General features: G+C 39.2%; 1 protein-coding gene across 1 annotated transcript; it reads left to right on the top strand.

Annotated features, from left to right (window-relative positions):
• The first annotated feature begins 3,211 nt into the window (after positions 1–3,211).
• Positions 3,212–13,713, top strand: LOC110697513 (ubiquitin-like-specific protease ESD4). Its single transcript, XM_021874878.1, has 9 exons — positions 3,212–4,631; positions 4,772–4,851; positions 4,933–5,026; positions 5,116–5,214; positions 6,750–6,842; positions 6,920–7,039; positions 8,504–8,607; positions 11,082–11,154; positions 12,835–13,713. Exons 1-9 carry the CDS (start codon positions 3,798–3,800, stop codon positions 12,895–12,897), a joined length of 1,560 nt encoding a protein of 519 aa, XP_021730570.1. The 5' UTR covers positions 3,212–3,797; the 3' UTR covers positions 12,898–13,713.
• Positions 13,714–18,144: the final 4,431 nt, after the last annotated feature.

The following is an 18,144-nucleotide window of genomic DNA, read 5'->3' as shown; positions in this document are numbered from 1 at the left end:
AATATTCAAAACAGGGTATCAAGACCATGTCTTGGATAAAGAAACACCTGTTAAGTGAACATTGAATATTTAAATCGAAAACTGTCCCTAATCAAGGTCATCTAACGGATGGACGATTGATGACCGCCATAGATTAGTGTGTAGTATGATTTACAACACCGTTTCTTGTGCTGCGAGGACGTGACAGTCATAAATCATTTGCACAGGTACAGTTTGGAACTGTACTAGATAAGACCTATGAGAGTACTTTAAGAAATTTCAAAAATTGTCATAAGTACATTTCTCATTATGATTATCGGAACCTGTTTCCTCCGACCATGAGTATTGTGAAGTTTTCTTGTTTGAGTACTAGACTCTTTGATGTTTCCTAACGTCTGCCGTAACTGGGGATCATAATTGAAACACTCGGGAGACTAAGTCCTCTTAGTAAGAGGAACTTACAATGCAAGACTGGGATTGTCCCCCTATTAACAATAGGGAAGATGTTTTGTTGTTTACAAGGCCGCTCGAAGAGAAAGACTGTGAAAATGCATGGTCGTGCTTAGATGGATTTTAGAAATCATCTGCTTATTGACAGTCGAACTCGGAGATCGAGAAACACTTCTGAACGTAATAAGGATGACGATGAATCTTACCTTATAGTTCACGAAGAAACATTAAAAGACACAGGAAATGGGCTATACACTGTATGCACACTTATCCGGAAGGACAAGTGGGAGATTAAAAGGAATGGTGTCCTTCCAACAAGTGTATTCTTCTGATAGAGGGTTCAGAATTATTATAGAGTTAATTCTTCAGTAAGATCAAGTGATCGGAATGCCTAGGTGGAGGCCGCTTCCGATCAGTAATATCAAAGTACAATTGATATTACAGCTTAATCTTAACTGAACCCTTTGGGTCGAACCCAATCGAATCACCGATCCGAGACGACGAATTAATCCGAACGGATTTAATGAGTTGACAAAGTTTTACGAATAGAGACGTCGGATATCGAGCCTAGGGCGTCGAGACCGAGCGTCGCAAAATCACAAAGCGACAAGTATGAACATAGCCCTAGCACCACACTGGCCTATCCATGTGGATGCTAGGCTAGTTCGAACTAGCATGCACCTAGCATGGCTAGGCGCAAGCCTAAGCACACTAGGTGTGCTAGGCGCACCATCGCAGCCCATCGCAGCCCATACAACATCTCTAGGCGCACCATGCGTGCCCTAGGATGGCTGGGCACCATCGCAGCCCATACAACATCTCTAGGCGCACCATGCGTGCCCTAGGATGGCTGGGCACCATCGCAGCCCATACAGCATCTCTAGGCGCACAATGCGTGCCATAGGATGGCTGGGCACCATCGCTGCCCTAGCACAATGCTTGGCGCGCATGGCAGAGCCACAACACCAAGCACAGCCAATGCTAGGCACTAGCGCATGTGCTAGTGCGTGGATGCCTCATAGCATCGCCCAACACGCATGCTAGGCCCTTGCGTGTAGAGGCGCACTAGCTGGGCTAGCAATGCTTGGTGCGTGGTGCGTGGCTCATGCATGCTGTACGTGACTAGTGCGTATGGTACGTGGCTAGTGCATATGGTGCGAGGCTGAAGCATGTTGCGCGAGGCTGGTGCGTAGATGCTAGTGCATGTGCGAGAGGTGCTGCGAGGCTGACGCGTATGGTGCGAGGCAAGGGGGCCAGCATGCGTGGCTCGCTAGCAGCACGCATGCTGGCTATGCGAGCATGTGCGAGAGGTGCAGCGGGGATGCGTGTGGTGCGTGGGATGCTGGGGCCAGCGCCAGCACAATGTGCTAGCAGTGCCAGGCGCTAACACAAAGCACCAGCATCAGCACAGCCCAACACCAGCATGCACTGGCTAGCTGGGATGCTGGGCAGCAAGGCAATGCTAGCTGGCAGCACTAGCTGGCACGCTAGCTGGCAGCCAGCTAGCCCTCCTTGACCCGGTTTTGTGCATGCATGTGGGGACCAATCAAGGGCCTTGGGGAGCAAGGCAAATGGTCCCCCCTCCTAGCCTTGGCCATCACTCATTTGCATATGATTGTGCCACTTGTCGCAATGTGATTAAGTTGATTATTTATTTAATTTGGAATTAAATAAATTGTTGATTTTACCAACACTCCCACATTGATGGGAGATTGGAAATCAAGGGTGCATTTCCCTATAAATACCAAAGGCATAGTATTGGGAAATAAACAACCTTGAGTGGAATTAAAAAGGCAACTCTTGTAATTAGAGTAAACCTTTGATTCGTAAAACTCATAGTTTTTTTTTGTCCGGGTCTTGACTAACCTTCAAGACTTGGGACGCTTGGGTCGGGTCGAAGGTACGATCCGTCGGAGATCTCGTAGTTTCGGGATTTTGAAGTAAGAGCTCTTCGGGAGCGAAGCACGCAACAAAGGTATAATTCTTGTTCTTAATCTTGTTTGATTAAGTTTATTATGCTTGTTAATTGCTTTAATTAAGGGGCGGGTCTTGGGGGGTTTCCTTCCGCGTAGTGTCGGGTCACTACAAAACCCTACAATATAGACCTCTACTCCGACCAAAGGCCGGTTCTCATTGGCAGGCGGTACAGACTGCTGTGAAGCCATCTTAGAAGTACTCTCCCCACAGACGGCGCCAAATGTTTCGAGGTTTTTTGGAGTCCCTCGGGAGAGTTACGATTCCAAGAATGTGCGTCGACCATTTGTACCTACAAAACCACGGAAAACTCCGGATGGGTGGAGTTCCGCCTCCGACGATCAAGTTAGAACATGTCCGGATGTATAAAAGTGCGAAATGTAAAGGTTTTTCTCTTGGATTCCGAGAGAATTTTGCAATTAAGCTCGGGTTTTGTGTGTATATTTATGAATGTGCAATAAATGAGGATTTTCCTCTATTTATAGTGTAAGGGGATCAGTTCCCCTTTCATGGATTGGAGTGCCACGTGTCACCAAAGGGTTGGTTCTCTTACAACCTCTCTGACGCTGACACGTGTTAGCACGTGGTTGGTCCACGTGGATAGGGGGGTAGTTTTACCCTGAACAAGATGCATCTCAAAGGTCATTTTATTCCGAAATCGTTTTATTTTTAGAATAGGGGTGAAAGGTCAAATTATTCAGGGCAATTTTTCCAAAAAACAAAAAGAAGAAATTGCTTTAAATAGTCCAACCTTTACTCCATTCTTCCTAAGTAATCCCAAAAAAATTTGAAATAATCAAAAGGTGGAATTATTATAAGAGAATTGGGCAAATATTGAATTACTTAAAGTAATTTTTTTTAAAAAAAAAACCAAATGATGTTTTTTTTTTTTTTTTTTTTAATTTTTTAGAGGATGTGACTTGTCCTAATGTTAACTACTCAGTAGTCACTACAATATTATTATTATTTTTTTTTTAATTTCTTTTTTGCATATTGCCACATTGCCGCTTAGTATACTCCTTCGGTTACTCTAGGACATAAATTGGGAATTTCTCAAAACCCCCAGAATTCATTAATCTTCAATTTCTTTCTTTAACACCCAAAATTACGCACATCTCTTCTGCACCCATTCTCCATCTTCGCCAATCGCTAATTTGCCGAATTTCGATTTCATATTTACCTGCCATTTCTCTCCTTCAATTTCTAGGGTTTATACGACATCAATTTCGCCGCTTTCTGGTTTGAATTCTTTACTTGTTTGTTCGATTGAAAGTTTCTTTTCTCTTTCTTAGGGTTTATATTTCTCAAATTTCGTTGATTATTTGTCGAATTGATGGTATATATTGCTATTATTATCTGCAATTGTTGTGGGTAGATGGGTTAGGGTTTAGCCAATGGGTGCCCTAACAAATAATCGTAAGCGGGTGGATGAATGTTTTAGTTTATGTAATCAATCTCCTTCTATTGTTTCATCGAATCATAATCATTATTATCTTAATCACATTGAATTGCATACATCGAAGAAACGTAGAATTAGTATTCAAAGCCATAAGAAGGTGATTACTTCACCACCACCCAGTGCTGTGTCGTGGTTAAGTCGGTATCCGGAACCGGAGAAGCTAAGAAGGGAGGTTCATGCTCCTGTTAGGTCGAACAGATTTGGGCCATTGCCGAGTGGATTAAAGCGTAGGAGTAGTGGGCTCGGGGTGAAGGAATCGATGGGGAATTTGTGGACTAAGGATGAGCAGACGAAGCACATTGCCGTTAAGGGTTTGCGCTATGTTAAGGTAGGTAAGGATAAGAATGTTATAGATGTGGAAGTTGAGCCTGAGAAGGAAAATGTGATTTCGAAGGGGTGGGAAGAGGTGGAGAATGTAGAAGATGGCCATGAAGTAAGATCAGTTGTTTCTGATGACGGTAGAGTGGTGAAAGGTGATGAATTAGAGCCACAGACCCGGGAATTGTACGGGAAAGCATTGAGAAATGGTGCTATTCAAGGTCTCTTGGCGGTGCCAGATTTGATCAAAGCTGAACGTTCTGGTAAAGTTGTAGCACTTGGCCGTGAGGCATATAGACAATTGCTGAATACTGTAGACCGAAATTATTCTCCTAGGCAAAGTACTAGAGATTCTGAAATCAAAATACAAGAGGCCAAGTGGCAGTCTTTACGGGTGTCGCGGAAACAAAGGGAGAAGGCGAAAGCAAAGGAGCTGAAGAAACCAGCAGAGGTGGATTTTCCTTGCTATTGCTTTGGTCTTTGAGGCTGTTACAACTGACAAGTCTAATTATCATACTGTACATGATTAACGTTTTTGTATGTTTGTTTCTGGGTTTTAGGTTACTGATGTTATTTACTATGCAATTGCAGGGCTTGCTGCGTGAGCCTTTTGTGCCGCTGACAGAAGAGGAGCAGAGAGATGTTGCACGTGCCTTTTCAAATACTAATCGGTATTTAAGCATCAAACATGAATCATTTGGTATACTAGTGTTGCTTTGCTTGTATAACATTTTTGTTTGCTTCTGCTGCAGGAGAAAGATTTTGGTCACCCATGACAACTCCAACATCCAGATCACTGGTGAGCATTTGCAGTGCTTGAGACCCGGTGCATGGTTGAATGATGAAGTAAGTTGCTTTTCCCAATTTTTCATCTTTGTACTAGGATATTAGCATGTTTGTCACTGACATCTCCCCCCTTTTTCTCTGGGTTGCAGGTCATCAATGTATATCTTGAACTGCTGAAAGAGAGGGAAAGAAGAGAGCCAGAGAAATTTTTGACTTGTCATTTCTTCAATACATTTTTCTATAAGAAGGTTTGTGATTGATTTCCCTGGCCAAGTATGCTGATTTTATGCTTTCTATTGGACTATACTTTGTTTGGTACTTGAGCTTATTTCCTTTCAGTTGAAATGATTTGAACCTATCAAAAACGTATCAGGACCTTGTTTTAGTTTGAATTGAACATGGGTAGCCCTTGTTTAAATTTTATTAGTACATATTAAACTAAGAATTATTTTTTAAAGCATATAAGAACAAAGCGTTGATTATCAGAATTACACACGTGCAATTAAGGGTTATACATATGCTTGTATAGATTATGGGATAATAGTCGATGGTTTTGTATAACAATGTATTGAGGAGCAGATAAGAGGATTGGACAAGCCTTGAAAAGACAAGCCTAACAAAAAAATTTTGGAGGGCCATCTGCTCGATTTGGAAAGTTCATGACTGGCTAGAGTCTAGGTTGGGTCTGTGTCTAAACATATATCAATATTAAGTTCATATCGTAATATTGTAATTTGTAAATTTACATATTATTTTAATAAAACAATTTTGATAAATGTAACCAGATATGACCCAGACTCGTTCCATGGACCTGCTAGGACTAACAATTTTATAGTGGTGGTTATGTGATGTTGGAATTCAGATCTCATGGGTCATTCATGTTTGATATTGATTGTGTGTACTTTTTCATTTAAATGAAAGACACTGAAATGATTCTTTGCACATAAAATCAATCAATCAATCAATTAAAGCCTTAATCCCATAGGTGGGGTTGGCTACATGAACAAAATTTGATTATTCCGTGTAATCATCGACAAAGATCCTCCTCCTTCATCCCTTACGATCCAATTCCTCATCCTCATGCAAATCCATATAGTTCATATCCTTCCTAACTCCTTCCAACCAAGTCATTCCCGATCTCCCTCTTCCTCGTTTAACACCTCCATGGTCCCACTCTTCCACTTTTCGTTTCGGTGCACCCTTGGGTCTCCGTCTTACATGTCCAAACCAACGCAGACGATTTTCCCTTAGTTTGTCCGCAAAGCCTGCCACACCTACCTTCTTGCGAATAACCTCATTTCTGATTCAGAGTGTTTCTGCACATCTACCTTAACATTCGCATTTCCGTAACCTCCATCTTTTTAATGTGCTCCTCCTTAGAAGCCTAATATTCTGTACCATAGATCAACACTGGTCTTATGGCAGAAATGGCTATGACTGAGGGATCTGAATTTTGCAAATGGATTTTGCACATAACCAGTATGTATAATGTGGTTAAGATCTGAATTTTGCAAATGGATGTGATTGCTGCAAATCTGAGCTTGTGGTGGTTGTCTGTGGTGGAAGTATATAACATTTCATTTCGGTCTTATCAGTTATGTCTGCCTGTTATTGGTGGCATCTGCCTTGTAATAGTCTTTGATGATTAGGGTCATATTGGTGCTTTTGAAAAATGGACTCTTTGTTATACAGTATTGGTTATTCTATTCTGATGATTTACCCTTTATCTACTGGTAAATGATTATAATATTGATTATTTTTATTATTTTCCTCATGAGTGCAGCTGATAGGTGGAAGAAATGGCTATGACTATAAAGCTGTCAGAAGATGGACCTCACAGAGGAAGCTTGGATATGGACTCTTGGAGTGTGACAAAGTAGGTTTTCGTCTTCTCAATGGTCATTTGATTTCATCATACATGTGCTTATTTACCTAAATGTTCCAACATGGCAGATATTTGTTCCTATCCACAAGGAAGTGCATTGGTGTTTGGCAGTCATTAATAAGAAGGATAAAACATTTCAGTATCTAGACTCATTGGGTGGAAGAGATCTTCATGTTTTGAGAGTATTGGTATGTATTGCTAGCCTTTATTGGGTCCAGAATTGTTAATGTGTTATCACTCCACGCAAAGAGATCTATCTATCTTGTATGAATTTATTGAATTTTCTTATCAAAATATGTTTATTAGAAATAGATATAAAAGAATACATCAATTACAAGACATCAATATCGAAAAAGCCTCTTTAGAGTAAATCCTGAACTTTAATATTTCCAGCTTTCTATGCCTTTTTTTTTTGCTCCTAGTGTTATCCTAGGAAAGGGGCCTTAACTTATGTTTTACTGGTGGCACTGAATTCATTTTTATTTGAGTTTTATCATGTTATAATCCTGCGCATGTTAATCTGCCTCTTTGAAACCAAAAGTTACACTATCAAGCCAATCATTATCCAGGTTACTTGCTGGAGATGGCAGATAGCTTCCTCTTTTAACTCACTCAACATCAGCAGAATCTTCAGGATTTGAATGGCTTACTGCCCCTGACATTGCATTCAAATAATAGTAATATGAGTTTAGCATTTGTACTCTAACAGAATTGCGATTTATTGAGGAATAAATTATAATTATTGGTAGATGTGAATGTATTGAAAAATGTTGTCAGTAAGCTTTTATTACTAACTGTCTAGGAATTTTTTTTAAACCTTCAAGTGTGATAAAATTAACTATAAATAAAATAGATCAGATGATAGTACTTTGCATTGTTAGTGAGAGGTTGTGGGTGTGTGATGATTTATACCTTTTTTTTTTAAAACAAAGTAAAAATTATGTAAGGGCCTATGGGGGTCATTGGATTTGTAAGTCTCAGGCTCTTAGCACTAGAGAGGGAGTAATATGCTACCACAACCCATTTCCTTTACCCAGGTTTGGGATTGAGAGTGTTATATGTGTAGTAAAATTCGATTTGCTGAGTTTAAATCTCTATTCATGTACTTGTCCCCATCGTTGGGATTAAGACCTGATTGTTGCTGTAAAGATTACCTACCTTTGTAATCTTCACAAACTAAGTAGCAACATTCTTAACCTTTTAATGTTTGAACATTCTCTAATTCTTCCGGTTGAATTTGGGTTTTATATTTCAGCTTTTCTCACATCCAGCCATAATTTCTATAATATGATTTTTTTCAAATGTAAAATCAAGTTTAAAAGTTGGAGTCCAACTCATGTAAATTATTGTCAATGTTTTCAAAACACTTTTTACACTTGGTTTTACTCTTCACATGTGGTTAGGTAAATCTTCAATTTTGTTTTTAACTTAGATATTGAGGTTAGCTTGAAAAAGCATCATATTTGACATAGTCCCCTACTCTATTCTCTTCTCACATTTTTAATGCATGTAGCAATTAGCTCTGCTGGATACCTTTTCCTTTGGTTTGTTTCCCTTGTTTTTTGTGTGTAGACCAATCACATTGATCAACTAGGATATTTACATCTGAATTCTGCGTTGATTGAAAGATTTCTTCTTGCCCTTATTTCTAGGCTAGATATTTTGCGGATGAAGTCAAGGACAAAACCGGGCAAGAGATTGATGTTAGTTCATGGAAGCAAGAGTTTGTGGAAGACCTTCCAGAACAAGAGAATGGGTATTTTTTTAACTTTTTATTTTGCTGGATTCTTCTCTCAGTAGGACAAGTTTTATTTATTTACATGCCTTTGGATGATATTTATTTTATTTTTTTTACTTTTTATTTTTATCTGTGTTTATGTGCTGTTATATTTTTGTGGGAATTCATGTGAATCCTTTTAATTTGCACCAAGTTCTCCATTCTTGTCACCTTCAGTTACTTCTCTTCTTTGGAATTGATGTTTGATCTTCGTTTAAAGTGAATTATGATGCTGATTATAAAATTGAGTAGTACGGAGTTTAAGAATTATTTTGGTATGGCTAGTGAAGAGAAAATTATATTGGTGTCTTAAGGATGTTAGCATCTAGTTATGTTAGATTTGAGAATTATTTAGTTCATTGATTTTTCAAAATTTGTTTATATGTAAGTGGTTTTATAATTGGGGTTAGGTGATTTGAATTGTAGATGGCTGTTGATTAAAATCAGTATTGAGCTTTTGAGATGAACTTTAGTGAATCAGTAATTCTTTTTTTTGGTAGATGCTCCTGGCATGCACCTTTCATGTAGATGTTATGGCCCAATAAAATTTAGGTTAGCCCATAGAAACTCAGTTCTTGAAAGGTTGGAGTCCAAAAGTGTAATGAGCTACTCATTGATAGAAGAGTTTGAAGGAAGATAAGTGTCAAAATTACTAATTTGATGTAATTGATAAGCATACATCTGATGATGCATTAGGCCTAAGTACAATGTGGCTGGTGGAGAAGAGTTGCACTTAGAGACTTTAGCCATTTAGGAAGAGATCTAATTGCTAGTTAGCTGGATTTTCCCCATTTTAGCCCCATTATGATCTTTGGTTGTCTGGATTAGGCTAAATTTGTTGAACTTTAGCCATCTTTTACCAATCATCTCAATGCTTTGTTTTTTTAGATTTCTGCTATTTGAGAGAACATATGTCCATTTTATTGGGCCTCCTTGTGGGAACTATTTCAGCATTTCACCTATACTCCAAGCTTGTGATAGGGACTTTCTCAATATGATTATAGGTGGTACAATCAAAAGTTTGACATTACCTATACAACTAACCCCATAACCAATACAATTAACCCAAATACACCCCTTTTATTTGAAGCATTTTTAACACTCCTAAAAGGAAAGTTTTTGACCTATGCTGTATTTATCTGAGAAGCACCCCCTTCTCATGTGATCTTTCTTCATATGAAGACACAGCAAAAGTCGCATACTAGAATATTAATAGGGTATTTACAATTATCTAAATTGACGATCAGGAAGGGACACTTTGTTGATACCTTGTTATGAGGCAATTATGACATGGCTGGATCAAAATTATTGGTTATGATGTGGCCAAAAGTTTCAAGTATATTTTACTAATATAGCCAGATAAGGAAGAATTTCATATTTTTTTGTAAAAAAAATCGCAACTTACACTGGGCTAAATAAATTGAAGAATAGTAACTTTCTTAGCATTTTGATAATGGTTTACATCAAATTATTAGACTTAGTGTTCTGCATTCCATGAGAACAAGTCCTTGTTTCCATATACACTGTGTACCAGAATCTTTTGTTTTCCAAACAATAGTTACTAACGTTATATGATTTACAATTTAACATTATGAGATTCGGTGATGAACATTATTACCTGAACTTCAAAAAAGCTTTACGTAGCAAGTTAAAACAAGTAGAGGTTGTTTTTAACCTTAGCTCTAAAGGAAACAAGTTAAAACAAGATTTTTAACCTTACTCCTTATTCCTTGGGTTTAAGTCTACTTAGCTCTAATAGGATTTTGTAATTATTAATTGATAATTAATTTCATAGTGAAGTGGCCAAGTAGTCCTCCATATATGATACAAGAACAAAGAATGCCAATCATGCTGAGATAAAGTTAGTATCTCATATTAAAGGTATATCTCTATATTGAGGCCAAGAGGATGTTGGGGATCTCTAAAGGGAGACACAATGACACATATGCAACTGTCAGTTACCCTTTGCAGACTTCACCTGTTGTTGGGGTTTGAAGATGAATATTGTTCATATATGAGTTGTCTTGCATTTGCTCATGGATAAACTATATCAAAATCCAATGTGAAGATGAAAACGCTAGTATCAAAGAGAAATGCTATTTCATGTGGCTTACATTAATTCTCTTAATTTGTTAAGAGTATTTTGACTTGTACTCTTATTGACAACTATGTAAGAATGAATTATAGCTCTATGCGCATATCTTTTTTTAAACTTACCCAAGATAAATATAATAATTTTATCTTCACCTGCTACAGATATACTGAGTAGTTTATTTTTCCAAAATTGTAGATGGTCTTTTTTTTTTTTTTTTTTTTTTTTTCTTCATTTTTCTCATTTTCTCCTCCCATTCTGTTTCTTTTAAGGAGTAAGGTTGCTTTTGCTTTAACTTTTTGTTTGTTTGTAGTTTAATTGTTATAAATGTTGTTTTGAATCAAGTTATGCTTTGGAACAGGTATGATTGTGGTGTGTTTATGGTCAAGTATGCTGATTTTTATAGCAGAGGCTTGGGGCTACATTTTTCCCAGGTATGTAACTCGGGTTAACTGCAATTACTTTACATTGGAATTCCTTCTGCTCCTTTTCTGTATATAAATTGACCGATCATTCTTTTTAAACCTCCTAGAAGTATTCTGTTTTAATTGTGATCTAGCAAATTATATGGAGCATATGTGACAAGTTCTTTTAGCAAGAAGAAAGGCCTGTCTAGATGTATACCACCTCAATTATAATTGCCAACTGGTTTAGTCTATAGTACTGGCATAAAATGTTTCTTTATTCTTAAAAGCATTGTGGGTAATAACTCTAATCCCATTGTTGTCCATATTGAAAAGGAGTGTTTTCATTGTGAGGTAGAAACTAGTATGAATCCCATAAACTATGCTCAATAGATTATAATATGGGTGCACCTATCTCTATGTGCACCCGGGTGTATATAAAAAGGCAGTGGATATTTTTCATCAGGTCTGTGGAGCTTAGTTCAACCACATTTATCTTTTTTCTCCCAGATAATTGTTTGCTACACAACCTATTGCTAAAATATATAGAAGGATCCACCCACTATAAACATATATTGTGAAAACTGAAAACAAAAAATTACATCGTCTGATAATTGTTTGTTCTTGTTTCACGTCAACTAATACCTCCTTCATTTGCTCTACGCTTCAACAATGGCGTTGACTCTGTCTGGCTCTCTCACTTCTCATCTCTCCCTTCAATTTTTAATCCTCTCTCCCAAATCACGTAGCTCTTAGCCAAATTAGCTTCCCCCGTTCCTTGATTAATAACCCAAATCCCATTCCCTCTCCAATTCATCCTCAAATTCCCCAACTTTGGTCACCTACTCTTCTTTTGAGTTCTGACGCTTTTGTTGCCAATTTCATTGATGAATCTCCCATTAAAAAAAAGTTTGTATTCTATTAAACTGTTCACTGTTAAGCATCAATTCAGAATTCTTTTATCAATGTCATCCATCTAGCATCTTTGGTTGAGCTCTTGTTTTGTAAATTTGAGCAAATGTGATTATTTACCCAAATTTTAGGTGATAATTGTGTTCTCGAGTGAGAGGTTAATGAGACACAATGCTATGCAGCCCAATCTGATAACTAGGGATTTGACAAGGTAGAGTCGCATATACGAGGTAGGTTTTAAAACAGCAAGAAGAACGACACTAGCATATTGTGATTGACAATTATTAATATACCCATTATAGACAGTCTCTCTCTCTCTCTCTCTCTCTCTCTCTCTCTCTCTCACACACACACACACACACACACACACACACACACACACACATCTCATTTTAAGAAGCTCAGTAATAGTAGTGTATACTTACATTTACTGAGTTGTGCAGGATGGTGACTACCCTCATTGTGAATCACTGTAGGCCACTTGCTCTTTCCTTAATGAGCTTCGAAGATAACATTTTTACCCCGTGGTTTTCCAGATTTTATCGACATATGATGGGATAATTCGTTTGAAGATGATTGCTAGATTGTTGTTACATGCTATTGCATTTTGTTGCTTAACATCCTAACTGGTGCCAGATCATGTTCAATTGTTACTTGTCTTGACAGTGAAATATAATGCCCTTGCCTAAATTTAACCTGCCCATGTTTTTGGACATCAACATTGGCTAACCTTGCATTTTTTATATGGTATAAACATGTAAACTCCTGGTTTTTGATTAAATAATTTTCTTATTGTAGGAAAACATGCCTTATTTTCGACAAAGAACAGCAAAGGAGATTTTGAGGCTAAGAGCAGACTAATATGCATGATCCTGTGAGATAATTCCTGTAATGTATTGGCAGATGTACTTACCTACGTGAGGTGGTGGGCAAATGGGATTTAAAAGTTCTTCTTTGATTGAGATGATAAGTTCTTTGATTGAGATGATCTCAGCCATGGGGAAAGCATGGGGTCTTTAATGTGCTGGATCGTACAGAAATTTAGAATCTTGCATTGTGAGTTGACTGATAAGCTTGTATATAATATGTAGTTGTGATTCTTGCTTACCCGCAACTCTGTCTACCCTATTTCTTTTGGCCTGGTCCATGTGATTCAGGTTAATTGTATTGGGCTCACCATGTTTACTGAAAATGGATAATCAGTTTTCTGATCTCATCACAGTTGCAATTGTATCAGAGATAACCAGCTGCCTCGTCATTTTTGAAATTTTTTAAAAAAATTTATTGGTCTTTTTATTATCTTGAGGAGTTAGGGCACCAGAAGAGTCGGTTTTAAGCTTGTTGAACGGCAGTTTGATTTTCGGTCCTCCATTTTAAGGTTAAGGCTTTGTTAATTATCGATTAGTGATGAGCCTAGATGGCTTTCAGGAGTAGGTACCTTAACTTTATCCTGATTCTTGTTAGATTAGTCATTATTATATAGTATAATGTTGCAAGATTTTCAGATCTTTTGAAGTGTTTAAAGGCTTGCCATCTTGAACTAGATGGAAAAGAGATTTTATTGCCAGGTTGTAATGCCATGTTTTTATAGCATCTACTTTGATTCCTTAGTCACACAGTGATTTTGCTATAATTGTAAGATATTCTTTGTGTCAATTAACTCCTAGAATTACTACCTTTGTTTGATTTTTTATTTTTTATTTCTAACTCTTCATATGCTAACTTTGACCATTAGTTTTTTAGTAATGTAAAAAACCAAATTATACCATGAAATATGTTGTTAAATTTTCCATCCGTTCCGATTTGTTCTTTACGTTTGGAATTATTCGCGAGTTTTAAGGAAAAATAATTATATAGGCATTTTTGTGGTTGAGAAAATGCTATAGGGGATTAAAAAAATGACATAGAAATTATTGAAGAAAAGAAATGAGAGAGTAATAATGAGTATTGTAATTATTAAATTAATTTACTTCTTTTGTTTTTTAAATATTGAACCACTTGCTTTTTAAGGAACTTTTACAAATATTATACCATATTCATTTTAGAAAAAGAAATATCTATATTCACATTGCAAAATACCTAACTAATATACTCTTGCTATTCAACACTTGAATGTTTAGTTTTTGTATATAAAATCACATGGACAATTTTGTATTTTTATTATTCTTTCTAATATTTTTTTCCACTACGAAAAATCTTGTGCTCAACCGAATGGTGCAATAATACAAGAACGGAGGAAGTATGTAAAATTGAAAAAGGTACACTACAACATGCAAAATTGAGGACATGGGAAATAAAAAACAAAGCAAGGGTAACTTTGTCAAAATTTAACTTTATATAGAAATTTCATAAATGTAAAGAAAAAGGGGGAATTTGTAAAAAAGAAATAAATTAAAAAAAAGGAAAAATGAAAATAAATAATTTCACTTTTACTCCATCTTTTCAAAACTATCGTGATTTGGGTAAAAATACCCAGGCCACGTGGCTCAATCAGAAGGGGACATGTGTCACCCCAGGAGAGGTCCAAAAAGGACCAATCACCAGTTGACACGTCGCATTCCCAATCATTAGGGAAAAAGGCGGCCTTCAGAGGCCCAAATCCCGATACGCCGTAAAAACGGCGCAACCCACTTACCTAGGTTGATGACCTAGAATTGGGGCGCTGATTTCCAGTGCCCTGTAAATAGGGACATTTACTCCATTTTAGGGGCACATTCATTTATTACATCACAATCAATTCTCTCACATCAGAGAAAACACCAGATGTCGGGATACGAGAAGACTTTTACTTTCCGCACATTTACTTTACTTCGACCGTTTCTAACTTGATCGTCGGAGGCGGAACTCCGAACCCCCGGAGCTTTCGTGTGTTTGCAGGTACAACTGAAGAGCAGTCAGTCTTGGTGACGTAACTCTCCCGCAGGACATCTCGCAAAAACCCCCAAAACATTTGGCGCCGTATGTGGGGGAGAGTACCTCTAAGATGGTTTCTCAAGAGACTGTACCCCCTTCCGAGGAAAAGCATCCGTTAGCTGAAGTCCATTTGGACCATGATACAGAGTCGGATCCAGAGGTTGAAGTATTTCTAGCCAAAGATGGATCCCTCATCACTAAACGCGTCCGTTCCAAGGATAACAGGGAACGGGGCGGTGATCAGGTGGGTCCGAGCTAGTCAGCCGGCCAGCCTCAGGCTATAGGACAGACAGCTCACATCACTCGTGAGGAGTTTGCAAAGTTCATGATGAACTTCAAAGGTGAGATGAGAGATCTCATTAAGACCCATACGGCTGGTCCAAGCAAAGGACAATCGTCCAAGAAACCTTCTCACTCTGCGAAGACAAAGTCAATCAAGGACAGGCATTGTAGGGTTTCGTAGTGACCCGACACTACGCGGAAGGAAACCCACCAAGACCCGCCCCTTAATTAAAGAAATTAAACAAGCATAATAAACTTAATCAAACAAGATTAAGAACAAGAATTATACCTTTGACGCGTGCTTCGCTCCCAAAGAGCTCTTACTTCATAATCCCGAAAAGACGAGATCTCCCACGGATCGTACCCTCGACCCGACCCGAGACAAAAATAACTATGAGTTTTTACGAATCAAAGGTTTACTCTTTTCTTAGAGTTGCCTTTTTAATTCCACTCAAGGTTGTATCAATTCCCAATACCAAGCTTGGTATTTATAAGGAAATGATCCCTTGATTTTCATTCCCCAACCAATGTGGGGAATGTTTTATTTGCTAATTAATTTATTTCTAAAATAAATCAATAAATAAATGCAATCACAATTCGACAAGTGTCAAAGGGAGAGAGAGTATTAGGTGAGGACCATGGAGAGGTGGGGGGACCAATGCCTTGCTCCCCAAGGCTTTCCAAAAAGCCTTGGTCCCCACTCTCCTCACAAACCGCCTCACCTAAGGTTGCTGCCCAGCTGCCAGCTAGCACGCCAGCTGGTTGTGCTAGCTAGCCCAGCATGCTAGCACAAGCCCAGCAGCATCGCTGATGCTTGCTGGTGCGTGCTGGCGCTGGTGCTGGCTGGTGCGTGCTGGCGCTGATGTTGGCTGGTGCGTGCTGGCGCTGGTGCCAGCATCCCACGCATCATCGCTGCTCGCATGGCCCAACATGCGTGCTGCTAGCGAGCCATGCATGCTGGCCTCTCGCTACGCACCACACTCCCACATCATGCGCGCCACACATCTCTCTCGCACGCAATGCCTAGCATGCGTGCTGCTAGCGAGCCACGCATGCTTGGCTTGCCGTTTCTAGCTCGCTAGCCCCTCGCACACACTCTCGCACAGCCACACGCATCAGTTTCGGCCATGCACCATGCACCATGAACGCACATGCCTCGCCCAAGCACCACGCATGCGCCAGTGCCTAGCACTAGTTGTGCTTGGTGCATGTGGTTCTTCCATGCGCCCAACAGTATGCTAGGGCTGCTACAACACCAGGCCATCCTAGGGAACGCATGGTGCGCCTAGTGATGCTGCCTGGGCTGCGATGGTGCCCAGCCATCCTAGGCCACGCATGGTGCGCCTAGTGATGCGCATAGGCTTGCGATGGGCTGCTATGGCGCCCAGCCATCCTAGGCCACGCATGGTGCGCCTAGTGATGCTGCTGGCTTGCGATGGCGCCCATCATCATGCTAGGGCTGCGATAGCGCCTAGGCATGATGCCAGGGCTGTGTTGGCGCGCCTGGTGCTAGCGATAGCCAGCCATGGTGCCTAGCCATCACGCTAGGGCTGCGACAGCGCCTAGGCATGATGCTAGGGCTGCTATGGCGCACCTAGTGCCTATGATGAGCTAGCCTAGCTTAGCTATGGCTACGCTCATACTTGTCGATTGTGATTTTGTGACGCTCGGTCTCGACGCCCTAGGCTCGATGTCCGACGTCTGTATTCGTAAAACTCTGTCGACTCATTAAATCCTTTCGGATTAATTCTTCGTCTCGGATCGGCGATTCGATTGGGTTCGACCCGAAGGGTTCAGTTAAGATTAAGCTGTAATATCAATTGTACCTCGATATTACTGATCAGAAGCGGCCTCCACCTAGGCATTCCGATCACTTGACCTTACTGAAGAATTAGCTCTGTAATAATTCTGAACCCTCTATCGGAAGAATACACTTGTTGGAAGGACACCATTCCTTTCAATCTCCCACTAGTCCTTCCGGACAAGTGTGCATACAGTGTATAGCTCATTTCCTATGTACTTAATGATTCTTCGTGAACTATAAGGTAAGATTCTTTGTCATCCTTATTACGTTTAGAAGTGTTTCTCGATCTCCGAGTTCGACTGTCAATAAGTAGATGATTTCTAAAATCCATCTGAGCATGGCCATGCATTTTCACAGTCTCACTCTTCGAGCGGCCTTGTAAACAACAAAACATTTTCCCTATTGTTAGTAGGGGGACAATCCCAGTCTTGTATTGTAAGTTCTTCTTACTAAGAGGACATAGTCTCCCGAGTGTTCCCGTTATGATCCCCAGTTACGGTAGACGTTTGGAAACATCAAAGAGTCTAGTACTCAAACAAGAAAAATTCACAGTACTCATGGTCGGAGGAAATAAGTTCCGATAGTTATAATGAGAAATGTACTTATGACAAAATTTAAACTTCTTAAAGTACTCTCATAGGTCTTATCCAGTACAGTTCCAAACTGTACCTGTGTAAATGATTTATGACCGTCACGTCCTCGCAGCACAAGAAACGGTGCTGTAAATCATACTATACACTAATCTATGGCGGTCATCAATCGTCCATCTGTTAGATGACCTTGATTAGGGACACTTTTCGATTTAATATTCAATGTTCACTTAACAGGTGTTTCTTTATCCAAGACGTGGTCTTGATACCCTGTTTTGAATATTTCCGTAAATCGAATGGACTCATTATTTAATTCTAAACCAGAATTAAATAGTAATGGAGTGAATGATAATTTTGCACAAAATTAATTACTCCATTAATGTATGGTTTTAGTATAGTGTCTTACATTAAATATCCTATTTAATTAAAACACATGTACAGGGAATTTCAAAGCCAGTCTCCAACATGCTTAATTCCCATTGCCTCAACGTGCTTGTTGTGTTTCACTTGAGGCAAAGG

The sequence above is a fragment of the Chenopodium quinoa genome, unplaced genomic scaffold (genome assembly GCF_001683475.1).
Source record: "Chenopodium quinoa cultivar QQ74 unplaced genomic scaffold, ASM168347v1, whole genome shotgun sequence".
Taxonomy (NCBI): Eukaryota; Viridiplantae; Streptophyta; class Magnoliopsida; order Caryophyllales; family Amaranthaceae; genus Chenopodium; species Chenopodium quinoa.
This window is presented reverse-complemented; position numbering and strand designations above follow the sequence as displayed.

Coding starts and splice junctions, on each gene's coding strand:
- LOC110697513 (XM_021874878.1), top strand. CDS start 3,798: ATGGGTGCCCTAACAAATAATCGTAAGCGGGTGGATGAATGTTTTAGT. Junction 4,852..4,932: donor GCCTTTTCAAATACTAATCG/GTATTTAAGCAT, acceptor CTTCTGCTGCAG/GAGAAAGATTTTGGTCACCC. Junction 5,027..5,115: donor GTGCATGGTTGAATGATGAA/GTAAGTTGCTTT, acceptor TCTGGGTTGCAG/GTCATCAATGTATATCTTGA.